Below are 13,050 nucleotides of genomic sequence, written 5' to 3'. Positions count from 1 at the left end.
CCTGGGAGAGGAAACTGTCACTAGCTTTAAATTGCTTCTCTACTTACCACTCAGCCCCAGGTCTCCCTGCTGGCAGAGATGGGCCTCGTGAACAGAGTGTATGTGGAAGACGAGCTCACACATGCTGGTTTGTTTTCTTTAAAGAATAGGGTACGGGGACACCTGGGTGGCTCAGTTGGTTAAGCAGCTGCTTTCGGCTCAGGTCATGATCCCAGCGTCCTGGGATCGAGTCCCACATCGGGCTCCTTGCTCCGCGGGGAGCCTGCTTCTCCCTCTGATTCTGCCTGCCACTCTGCCTGTGCTCTCTCTCTCTCTCTCTCTCTCTGACAAATAAATAAATAAAATCTTAAAAAAAAAAAAAAAAAAAAATAGGGTACGTGAGGAGATGGGTCAGACACCTCACCCCCTGAGTAATATGATCTAGAACGAGTTTAATAATCATAATGGGGGGCTGGCAAAGTGCAGCCCAGAGCCAAACCCACCCCTCAGCCCAAGGTTGTATGGCCAGTGAGCTAAGAATAGCTTTGACATTTTTAAAGCGTTAATGAAACATAAAAACCGTACAACACAGAATCACCAGCAGCCTTCTTAAAACCTGAACTACATATTTTCTGGCCCTTTACAGAAATGCTGACCAGAGATCCCCCAATAATTAATAAGAGCAGCAGCCATGGGGTTTTTTAGTTTATATTGGATACCAGGTAATGTTCAAAGTGCTTGACCATATATTCTTCATATCATTCTCACATCCTGTAGGATGGGCATGGTTGTTACTATTTTACAGAGGAAGAACTAGGCCCAGAGAGGTTGAGTCACTTGCCCAAGGTCACACAGCCCATAAGCATAAGCAGCAGAGTTTTAAAGCCAGGCAGGCATTGGCCTCCCTCCAGATTCTGTATTCTGTCACCGCCCGGCGACTTCCTCCTGAACATTATAAAATTTTACACTCCTTTTGAGGTAAAAGTTAATGTCTTATCTGTGGGAGCTGAAATCATACACCAGCACTTCCCAAATTGGGGGGGTTCTGCAAAATAGCCTACATGTAAAGGAGGTTCCCTGGTCAACGAAGCCCGAGAGGGCCTTGTTAGATTTCTTCACCGTAGTATTCCACGACGCTGTAATGTTCTGGGGTGAATCTCCACACACAGGGCGTGGTATTGAACTATTTACCAAACTTTTTTGTTTCTTTGTTTGTTTTTGCCTATTGAAGGCACACAAATGAAAACCTTCCAGAACTACTGCTTTGTTGGAGGAGAAAGTCAACAAGCAGTGTCATAGAGGCATTCTCAGTCCCATAGTTTTCCAGAAGTATGAAAGCGGTGTCATCTAGACATTCATTGTTTCACCTTTTTTTTAAAAAAAAGATTTTATTTATTTATTTGACAGAGATCGCAAGTAGGCAGAGAGGCAGGCAGAGGGGGAGGAGGAAGCAGGCTCCTCGCCAAGCAGAGAGCCCGATGTGGGGCTGTATCCCAGGACCCTGAGATCATGACCTGAGCCGAAGGCAGCGGCTTAACCCACTGAGCCGCCCAGGTGCCCCTTATTGATTCATCTTTACATACATATGCTTTTTTTTTTTTTTTAAAGATTTTATTTATTTATTTGACAGAGAGAAATCACAAGTAGATGGAGAGGCAGGTAGAGAGAGAGGAAGGGAAGCAGGCTCCCTGCTGAGCAGAGAGCCCGATGCGGGACTCGATCCCAGGACCCTGAGATCATGACCTGAGCCGAAGGCAGCGGCTTAACCCACTGAGCCACCCAGGCGCCCTATACATATGCTTTTGATTCCATTTTCCTGCTGCCACATTCCCCTCCCCCTCACACCACCTCCAGCCTCACACCTTTCTTGTTGCCTGGGAAGGTCAGGGGACTCGACCATAAAACAGAGAAAGGTAATGAAACAAAAACGCACTGATTTAGATTCTTTTTGATATCTTATATTGAAAATCCTAATTAGCTTATGGGAGTACCTCTCGATTTGATGCGCCCATGCTCTGTAGGTTGAGAGCTCTAGGCCAGAGTTCACCAGAGGTTCCCTGATTTGATTATATTTATCTCTGAGCTTCCGCAGGGTGAGATAGTGTTCATTTTGGCCTTTCTTACTTTGCCAACATCATCCGCCAGTTCGTGTAGTAGGAGTATGACTTAGGGGTTGTAAGTACAGGTATCAGCCAGAGAAACAACTTCATGAATACCTTCTATTTTTTTTTTTTTTTTAAGATTTTATTTATTTTATTTGAGAGAGAGAGCAGGAGCTGAGGACGGGACGGGCAGAGGCAGAAGGAGAAGCAGACTCCCTGCTGGGCAGGAAGCCTGACATGGGGCTCGATCCCAGGACCTTGGGATCATGAACTGAGCTAAAGGCAGATGCTTAACAGACTGAGCCCCCCATGAATATCTTTTAATTCACCAGCTGTTTACGCTTTTCTTACCACCAGGACTTTGCACATTTGACCATTGAACCCCCAAAGGCACTTTCACAAAACTGGCTTCTACCTGGCATAGGAGGGTATCATGGTTTTCTTAAAATCTTCTTCTGTTATGCTCACTGGGGTTTTGAATGTGTTTTGGCATTTGTAGGAGCGGAGATGCTCTCTTAACCTGAGTCAGGAAAGAACATCGCGTATTACTTAAAGTCTGTAGGCACAAGTGAATGTAAGGCGTTCATGTATTCTGAGTGTATAGCTGTGGTTAGATTTTCTTTGTGTTTCTTCAGCTAGGTCTCTTTACTAAATAAACTGACAAGAGACAAATTAACAGAAAAGGCACCCAAATTTATTCATTTTTCATTTTGTGTACACGGAGCCTCACATGAGAGAGTAAATACCCAAAGGAGCGGGGATATTTGGGGGTTTGTACATCCTATGAGGAAGGGAAAGAAAGGAAGCAAAAGGCAACTTTCAGGAGAGCAGATGATTTTTTAGGAAAGATCAATCGGCCCTTAGGAAAATAGATAGACATGAAAATTTTGTGACAGTGTCTGAGTGTGGTGTCACCATTGCATCTTCCAGAAGGGAAGGTTAGAGCCACTCTTGGTTGGGGATTTTTGACAGTGGGGTTCTTTCGGGGAAGGCCCTGCTTGTAGTCAGATAAGGGATTTCAGGAATTCGGATGCTTTCAGCTCAAAATAATTTTTATACCAAAGTGGCATATTCTGGGTGGCTTAGCATGATTCCTTCAACAGCATATTTTTTGGAGTAGATACCTAGCATAAAATGTGATTATTTGAGACAGGGCTCTATAGATGCACTAGGACATGTTTACAGGGTATCTGTAAAAGCCGGCTTAAGTGATGCAAAAGTTGTCTCTTGGAATGGTAATGAACAGAAACCCATTTGGTAGCGGAGTTCCACTCTTGAGCTTCTGAACGATGACCTAGAACAGCACAGTGTCCTCTCATTTCTTAGGACTATTTAGAGGTTCTTTTTGACCTAACTGTTCCCAGTGTTGGCAAGATAACCAGCCAGGCTGACAGACTGTTTTGACTATCTGTGAGTGACTGAACTAATCTTGCCTAGGAAAGGACAGATACTATCCAGGCCCATCCACACTTGTCTTCTGCACGCAGCCACACAAAACCCATCTCTGGCAGCGGGGTTCCTGCCCAAATACTCCTGCCCCGTGCTCTGCAGGTGACTGGAGACTCCGATGGCGCTCGGTACCTTCCTCCTTTCCTCTGAGGACAGAGAACAGCAGATGAAAACCTTGTGTTTGCGGGAAGACACTCAGGCCGAGAGCAACCTCTTCCCTTTTTCCTCGCTCCTGTCTTGGTTCTGAGATTTGAAAATTTTATCAGAATTATTACTGACTTCCCAAGGGCCTTTGTGATTACCATGGAGTTGTCCCTCGACTGACCTTGGGTTTTTCTCTGCAAGATCCCCGTGACTCTTTGGGCACTAGCTTCGGTCGGTCGTCACTGGTCATTATAGGCTCCTTCATTTCCCCTTCCATCCGGGGCTTATCAGCTGGATGGTATCTGGGATCGCAAGTTGAGCTCCTGCATTTTGTGTGGGATTCTTCGGCCTCTCTGTTATCTTCCCCTCTTCTCTCTCTCTTTCTGGATAGCAACGGGGGTGACTTTCAGGTTTCTCTGCCCGATTTGTTCTTGCAGTCAGTGCTGTCATTGTCTGCCCGTTTGCCTGCTGTCCCCGGCCAGGAGGGAGTTTCCAGCACTGTCACAGATCTGTCCTGATGACTGACACTCCGTATGTTCTACCTGTGTTTTTCTCTCCTTAAGAGAACGCGGAGGAAGTTGTTGATATGAAAGAGAAAACAGTTGTATTTTTTTCTTCTTAATGTGATGTAGAAGTCAGTCTGTGATATCCAGACATTGGTAGATCTGCTCCCACATCATTTTAGAATGCATCTTAGATGAGCACATTTGAGGAGTAAAATGTGATTTTTGGCAACGGAGTGGGGGTGGGGTCAAGTCCTGCATCAGTCACCAATCTCTCTGCTCTCCTGTGTCTGCCTCTGGGGTTTGGTCATCCCGGGGCCAGGCTCTGTTTCAGCACTGGGGTGAAGACCATAGGGACCAAGACTTTAAGAACACAGGCCCTCGGCTCTTACTTAGTCCTGCTGCTGTGTTGGCTCCAGCTCTGGCGCTCAGACCTGATTGCTGGACCAGTGGGGGCATAAGTACCCTAGTTCTGGGAAACAGACATCTGTCTTGTTTCTGTACCTTTCATTCACTCATTCATTCATTTTTTAAGATTCTGTTTATTTATTTGATACAGAAAACACAAGCAGGGGGAGCAGCAGGCAGAGTGAGAGGAAGAGGCAGGGAGAGAAAGAAGCAGGCCCTCTGCTGGCCAGGGAGCTCCACACGGGACTCGATCCCAGCACCCTGGGATCTTAACCTGAGCTGAAGGCAGAGGCTTAAACGACCGAGCCACCCAGGCGCCCCTATCGAAGTTATTCAATAAATGTTCTCACCAAAGCCCAGACTTTCAGATCCGACCTGTCCAGATCCTATGCTTCCCTCTCTCACAGTCCTGGGGGGCTGTTACTTCTAAGGGCCTTCCCCGGGGCCATCTCCTGCTGCCTCCTGAGATCCTACAACATCACCAGCAACTAGATATGCTGGCCCTTGAGCCAGCCTCCTTCTGGACACCGGTTCCGCTTTCGTGGTGCTTGTAACTTTCTTTAAAATACTTGAGCACATACTGCGATTTTTGTGCGAATTTCATCCGAAACAAGGGAGTGAAGATTGAAAATTCAAAGTGTCTCCCTTGGCAGTACTCTTACCCTAAGCATGCTTAGTAGCATGTAAGAACTTTGAATCAGCAGCTCCTAGGCCATTCATCGTATATAAATTGTACCTCAATAAAATTGTTCAAAAAGCGAAACCAGACAAGTCGGTCCTCCTGTGGCCACCTCCGCACGCTCTTCGGTTATCTTTATCCGTGATCAGTACCAGGTGCTCTGACACTAGCACCACATGATTGTGGCATTAGAGGCACCTGCAGGGCCTGGTAAAATGCAGGTAACTGGGCCCCATCCCCAGTGTGGCCAAATCTGTAGATTTTTAGGTGGGGCCTGAAAGTTGTCACTTCTAATAATGCTCCTTGGGGATGTTCATGCTGCTGATCGGAGGGCCACTTGAGAAAAGCCGGCATAATGGAGAGTAGGACTGCTTTCTCATCGGTGGACTTCTTAACCGTGCACAAGATAAGTGATTTTTTTCTAGAAATGACGTCCAAACGCTGCACCTCTTGTGTGAACAGGGCACAGAAGGTCATGCCAGCCCCCATGGCCTGTCTTGGAAGATTGCAAGAAATGTAGACTCTTCAGGAAAGACACTGTAGACCTATTAAATCCTAATCTGTCTTGAGAAAATTTCCCAAGTGATCCAGATGCCGGGTAAAGTCTGAAAAATACTGGCCTACACCACATGTAGTGCATGTGGTCTGGTTCCGTGGTGCTTCCATTGTAGGTTCACATTAGAATTACCTACAGTCTCTAAAAGGTAGCTTGATGGTCCGACTGGGCTCAGATTATTAATAAGAATCTCCAGGAGAGGCATCCAGGCTTCTGAAATGTCTTATAGGCTCCCCAGAGGCTTCTAAGGTACAACAAGTTCTGGGAACTACTAATCTGGTCTCTGAGTAATAGCCACACAGTATTGCTGTAACAGTGTACCAGCTGGAAATGGCTTTTGCTTGGCCTGTCTTTGAAATGGTCAGTATTGACAATTTAATGGCAACCGATACCTGACCCTGACAACTGAATTCATTTCCTTCCTTTTACATGTATAAACCCATTAGAGAAAATATGTAGAGTTCTACCTACAGTGTCTTTTCAGTCTAATAACACTCTTTAAAGCTCAAATGTCTTCCTAAAACCAAGTTTCTGCTTGAATATAAAGATAGTTACTCCACTCTGATTCTTCCTCTGGAATTTTGTGAGATGTTGCAATTTTACATCCTAGCACATTATAAAGAGTCTTATCTTGCTGCAACATTAGACCCTGTGGAAATCTTGGAAAGCTTCATAGTTTGTCTCTAATGCATGGATTTAAGGGAGGAAAAATGAATTTCCCTCTACTTTTCTGGGCTCCTAGCTGAGACATCCACCTCTAATAAGAGAGAGATGAATAGGAGAAAAAGAAATCTAATTACGTGTGTACAGGAGCCCCCCAAGATATGAAAGGCTCTCTGATAATCAGGTAATTGAGGTGTACTAGCCATCCTGAGCTAAGGAGAAAGGGGGTACGGCTCTGGGGCTTCAGAGGTGAGGAAGACAATTCACAGGAAGATGAGAAAGGCAAATGTTTGGAAACAAATGGTTGTCCTGCCCTGTGGTGAAGACTTTCTTGTGTTTAAAAAAAGAAGAAGAAGAAAGAAAAAGAAAATAGTTATCTTTGGTAATAGCTCTCTTCCTGGTACAGGCCTCTATCTAAATTCTTTTAGGCAGTTAAGAGAGAGGTAAAAAGCTCTTCTTGAGTTTATCTGGTCTTGATTGTCTTCAGCTCAAAATAATGCAGTGCCAAAGTGGCACATTCTGGGGTGGCCCGCCCTGAACCCCATCCGTAAAACGAGCCTTATTACCAGAAGTCACAGTACAGTGGAATCAAGGCTGTATTTCAAGTTCTATAAATTCCTGGCTCATGTTGTTTGAGCAAATAACGAGTAAGTAACTGTTTAGAGCAATTGAGCACCTTGAGAATAGCCAGCTGAGATCTGCCTTGACTTTTTCTGATCCCCAGGTACCTAAACAAAAAAACCAGAAACAGAAGCTCTCCACGGGTCAGGGTTTATGAGAAGGTCCCATATTTTAAACATCTCAGATGGCCCCGTCCATTGATTCTTTTCACAGTGCGGACATCGGGAAGGTGAAAGTCACTCCCTGCAATGTCTTGCTACCTCCTGTTTGCACATGCAAGCTAGTGAACCGAAGTAGGTCACATGCTAGCAAATGCAGATTTGTTCAGCCCAGGTAGGGAGGGATAGGACAAAAACAAGGTAAGTCGGGAACTGGAGGGGAGCTCTTTCCAGAGCCCTTACTAGAAGACCAGATATCCCAGACAAAGGCCCTGTAGGAAACCGTCGTCTCCCATAGGAAATGAAACCTGGATCGTCCTAGGTGGGCAACAGAAGTAGATACTCCAGGTGGGAGGGGCCCTCTTCTAGATCTGTGCTTCTCAAGCTGGCGTGTGCACATGCGTGTCCCCAGGATCTTATTAAAGGAGGACTCTGATCCAGTGGGTCTCGGTGGGATGAGACCTAATATTTTGTGGTTCTAACAAGCAACCTGGACATGTTGATGGTATTGGTCTAGGAGCCAACCTTTTGTCTGCGTGGGTTGGGTTCAGAACAGTGCCTTTATAGGCAAATTTGCAAAAGAGCCATTTGGAAAGCTCATTTCAACACAGATTTCTCTTCCCCAGCCCTAGGGACAGGTTTCATAGATAGGGCCTCCTGATTTGCCTTTTAACAATTCCAAGTGACGCTGTTGTCCTGGACTACACTCCTCGTAACAAGTCTGTAGTTAACTTGGAGCAGACTTAGTTAAGATGCCTCCACCACTTCCACCAGTAGCCAACTCTTTGAGAGCGAAGAACCACCCACCAAAAGATGAAGGGCGATGCCACTGAGTGTTCCCTTTGGAGAAAAAAAATCACATAGCACACTTGGAGAGTGTCACAGGGTCTGTGTTATTTTTTTACTTTGACAACATGCTGTTTTGACTAAAGACTGTAAAGGACGCTTCTGGAACAAAACCTAGAGCTAAGATGGAGTTAAAAGAACATCAACTCTACCTGACGTGGTACCGACTAGCAAGTAATGGGACTAGTTATTTTAGGATGACAAAGCTATATGTACATAAAAAAAGGCTTAGAGTTCAAATACCAAAATGTTGTCAAGTGGCTTGCTCTTGATGTCAGTAATAGAATCTGAGGTGATGTTTACTTTTTGCTATATACTTTCTTGCTTTACATTCTTTTGCAAAGGACATTTGAATACTGGTTCCCTAACCTTTAAAAAAGCAAATAAACAACAACAACAAAAAACCTACCAAATATTTTTAAAGGGAAAAAGGGAGGTATACACCCTGTGTAAATTCATAATTTTTTGGTTTTGTTTTGTTATGTCTATGCCCTTCAGCTGCTTTTTTCAGTGGGAACAGGATTGTTTTGTCCTTGACAGTCCAGCGCTCCCCCCGGGGGCGGGGGGGGGGTGCAAAGGAGACCGCTAAGGGCGAGGCCAACACCCTTTGCCTGGAAAATGGATGCAGAACAAGGAGTCCCAGAGGGGAGGTTGTAAGTCCCTAGGAGGAAATGAAAGGCAGCTTCTCTTTCTCCCTCCTTTTCTCCTAAGCCATCCATCCAAGCCCACAAGAGTCCCTGAAAGGACCTTTCTTGCCTTTCTCCTAAGATGGGCTGAAATAAGCTTTAATTGAAGTTAGAATTAGAAAAGATCGAAGACATGAAGAGAACAACCTGGTGGGGACGGGGAGAAACTGCACTGGACATCCGAATCCAGTGGATCCTTTAGGCTGGTTTTCCTGCATGGGCCCACTCAGCATGGCCGGACCAGAGGGAAGCACCCAGCGTAGTAGGAATCCTATCTCAAGTGTGTCACCATTGAGCCAGTGAGTGTGCGCAACATCTGTCAGGGAATGATCCTTCTAGAAACATGCAGTCCTGGGCTTGAAGTTGCACCTTTTGGGGCATTACACAGACTGTCAATGTCTGTGCTTATTTTCAGCAATTCAGGGAAACACACCTAAGTCATAGTTTTTTGTTTTATTTTTTTCTTCTGTTCATCTAGAAGCATTCAACAAAGTTTCTATGTATCCAGTTCACCCCGGTACAACTTTTCAGCTAAACTCTAGGGCTCTACTGACACCTGCTGGCATTTCATCTACTTTGTTAGAAACAGCAAAACAAACCATTGAACATTATTTCCTAAGGCCCCTTGACCTTAATATGCTAGGTGTCCATTACCTGGGAGACGGTAGAGAAAAGGAAAGGCCTGATGGGACTTTTCCATGTCATGGAGGGAGAAGTTGTGAACACGCCCTAAGGACAGGGCAGACAAAAACAGACTTCTTACTGCCCCTCAGCCTTGTGCCAGCTGCTCTGTGATCTTGGGCAAGGCCCTTGACCCTCACTTTCATCATCACAAAGAGAAGAAGCCACAGTCTCCCCCACCCCGGTGCCCTTTAGGGCCTAGGATGATTCCAGTGGCATTTCCTACTAACTAAAGCATGAGTACTGTCCCTGGAGTGGTGACCTCAAAGGTCACTCCCGGAGACCTTTCTGTCGCAATAAACAAGATTTCTTTACCAGCATTACATTTTCAAAAGATGGATGAGTTGTTTAAACCTCCTCAAAGTCTGGTATCTCTGTAATTTATTTTTAGGAACAACTAAATCAGGATGCTCAGAAAAAGCCAGTGAACAGTCTCAGAAATTGCCCAATTCTTTGCCCTAGGAAACCATGGGCTCTGTTTTGTGTTTTGGGACATGTAACAAGCCTTCAGGTTGAGAAAATGCTGCCCAGTGAATGCCAACCTAATTATTTACGTTTTTCTGTCTCCTCTTGGGAAACTGTGTGAGCCTGTGGTTTGTTAGACCAACAGCAGGATATTTGATGGTCCCCAGGGAGTTATAGTCCCATATTTAGCCTGACAGAGGAAGTAAAGCCTGATGATGAAAATAATAAGGCATTTCTTTAATTCTACTATTGCCTTTTTTCCTCCTCCCTCAGAATCCTGGTGTCACCATCATGAGGCTTTCAGTGCTATTTATGGTCCTCAGGAAATGGCCTTTTCTAGTTGTGGAAGGAAACTGACCTCTTTTGGCTCCTAAGTCCCCCTTCAGAAAACTGTTAGGTATGACTGAAGCATAAAGAGGAAAGCCAAAACTCTCCATTAGACTCCTACCCGTTAGGATGACTATTCTCATAATGAAAAAAAAAAAAAAAAACAGGAAAAACAAAACAAAGCAGGTGTCAATGAGGAGGTGAAGAGATTGGAACCCACATGCACTGTTGGTGGGAATAGAGAATGACACGGCTGCCGTGGGAATCAGCGTGGTGGTTCCGGAAAAAAAAAAAATAGAATTACCATAGGATCCAGTAATTCTGCCTCAGAGTATATACTCCAAAATATTGAAGGCAGGCACTTGAAGAGATATTGGTACACCTGTGTTCACAGAAGCATCCATTCCAATAGCCACCATTAATCACAGTAGCAACCCAGGTGTCCATCAATAGATGAATGAAGAAGACAAAATGGTCTACACAACCAACGGAGTATTATTCAGCCTTTACAAAGAAGGAAATTCTGACACATGCTGTGAACTGACTGAGCCTTGAGGACATTATACCAGTCCACTTGGTTAAAGAGCAAATACTGTATGATTCGTTTTTATGAAGAACCTAGGAAGGGCAGATTCATAGAGACAGAAAATAGAATGGTGGTTGCCAGAGTTAGGGACGGAGAGGAAAATAGGGAGCTGTGTAATGGGGACAGAGTTTCAGTTTTGCAAGAAAAAAAAGAGTTCTGGAGATGGATGGTGGTGAAGGTTGCACAACATTGTGAATAATGCCATGGAACTGTTCACCGAAAAATAATTCTGCTGATCAATTTAATGTCACTTGCATTTTATCACAGTGAATTAAAACCACACACACATTACAGAACTCAGTCTTTACCTCTGGTCCTTGCAAGGACTAAATCACTAGTCCACGTTAAAGTACCTGGTAATATTGGGGCGCCTGGGTGGCTCAGCGGGTTAAGCCTCTGGCCCCACGTCGGCTTTCGAGCTCTTCATATGTGATGAGTGAAATGGAGACGCCGAACTGTACCTTTATTCAGTTTCAATTTAAATAGTCACATGTGCCTAGTGGACAGTGCAGGTAGGCTTTACGTCTTTACTATTCTCTATCCCCAAATATGTTCCCTTTCTCAGCACAGAGCTACAGCAGTCAGACTATAAACCAAAGAAGGTAAGATACTGGCTTTTGTGGAGGCCTCAGCTCTGTTTCCACCCCCCAGTATCAATTTGCTGCAAAACATGTTTCCAAGGGTGTGATTCTTTATTTTAGCAACTTGGTGTGGCATTCATTGGCATCAGTTATTGGACTCAGGGGCAGAGTTGGCCTTAATTCATGGGCCAACCTTTTCTAATAGAATGTCCTTACCAGACCCAAATTCCTTTACTGCCATGGACAGTCTTCCTTCACGTTTCCTTGTAAATCCATGGAGTGATGTTATGAACTAAAACTGAGGTCCAAGACCTTATACAGAAATTATGTAAGCCCTTTGCTGTTTGCGCTGGATTCCCCAGCAATCCGTGCATGCTTTCCTTTTTAAGGCTCTGCTGGAAAACACAGACAGGTAAGCTATGTACCAAATTCTTAGATTGAAATAGAATCCCACGATAAAATTGATGAACCCCAAATGCATTCATCCTCTAAAAATGGGAATAGCTAAATATGTCATCATGTGTTGTATAACGTTGCTTGGAAATAATGAAGATTGCCAGTGGCTGAGAAAGGATTTCTATTTAAACAGGCTGGAAATAGAAGGTTTAACAAGTCAATCAGTGGGCAGCATTCCTTTGTGACAACCCAGTGTTTAATGATGCTCTAGATGTTACATTTATCTTCATGGAAAGAATGAAAGCTGTTTATTAAAGAATAAAGTATGGCATGCAAAATGAAGATTGCTCTGTGGCAGGGAGGAGATAAAATAAGAATTTATATTATTCTTATACTGAGTGGATACGGGCTGTCTAATAAAAACCACCATTTTCAGTTCCTGTGGATTTTGCTCACCAGGAATGCTTTTTTCTTTCTCTTTCAGCAATGGGTAGAAGGACTGAGATCGATCATACACAACTTCAGGGCCAACAATGTCAGTCCAATGACCTGCCTCAAGAAACAGTGAGTTTTATTTACATCACTCTTTGTTCTTGGATGTTAAAAAGCAAAAGGTCGGTTTAGGACATGAAGGCTTAAGAGATGTCCAGGCGACATCATCCTTGATTTCCCTTCCATGCTCCCGACATGGAGAAAAAGTTCCCAACACACACCTGGACTCTTCATGCCACTTGGCAGGGCATGTGTGATCAACCCATGGCCCAAACTGATAAGAAAGGAGTGGTTGCTGGCAGGAAGATGCTGGAACTCCAGTGTCTTTTGGGTCCTAGGCCCCAGACTGAGTGCTGGTAAAGAGTTCTCCATGCCCCAGGCCGTAGTTGGGTGCCATTGTAGCTGGAGCCTCTGTTGTGTGAGACTGAGAATTGGGGAGTGTGGCCAAGAGAGGCACTTACTAGAGTTCCCTTTTCTAGCATCAGAAAGGAGCACTGGCCCCAAGGACTGTTCAGCACTCAGTCAGGGATCTAAACGTGCGGGCCTTACCCCAGCTCACAGAATCCAAAATCCAGAGAGAGATCACTGTGGTAGATTTTTAACTCTTCCCAAGTTATTCCATCGGAGTGAAGTGAAAGTTACTCAAGGAGAAAGCCCAGCCAAAGCCCAAGTCAGCCTATTTAAAAATCAGGAATTTAGGGAGGAAGCAGGCTCCCTGCCATCAAGAG

General features: G+C 44.7%; 1 protein-coding gene across 8 annotated transcripts in view; it reads left to right on the top strand.

Moving 5' to 3' along the window:
- PLCB4 (phospholipase C beta 4) overlaps nucleotides 1–13,050 on the top strand; it is a 412,481-nt gene that overhangs the window by 297,107 nt on the left and 102,324 nt on the right. For all 8 annotated transcript variants that reach the window (XM_045086008.1, XM_045086009.1, XM_045086005.1 and 5 more), the window contains one exon: nucleotides 12,315–12,394. In XM_045086008.1, the coding sequence (XP_044941943.1) occupies nucleotides 12,315–12,394 (80 nt within the window). The remainder of the gene's footprint in view (nucleotides 1–12,314; nucleotides 12,395–13,050) is intronic.

Source organism: Mustela putorius, unplaced genomic scaffold (genome assembly GCF_011764305.1).
Source record: "Mustela putorius furo isolate JIRA1106 unplaced genomic scaffold, ASM1176430v1.1 tig00000874_pilon_pilon_pilon, whole genome shotgun sequence".
NCBI classification, from domain to species: Eukaryota; Metazoa; Chordata; class Mammalia; order Carnivora; family Mustelidae; genus Mustela; species Mustela putorius.
The sequence above is the reverse complement of the archived record's forward strand: the minus strand, read 5'-3'. Positions and strand labels throughout refer to the sequence as shown.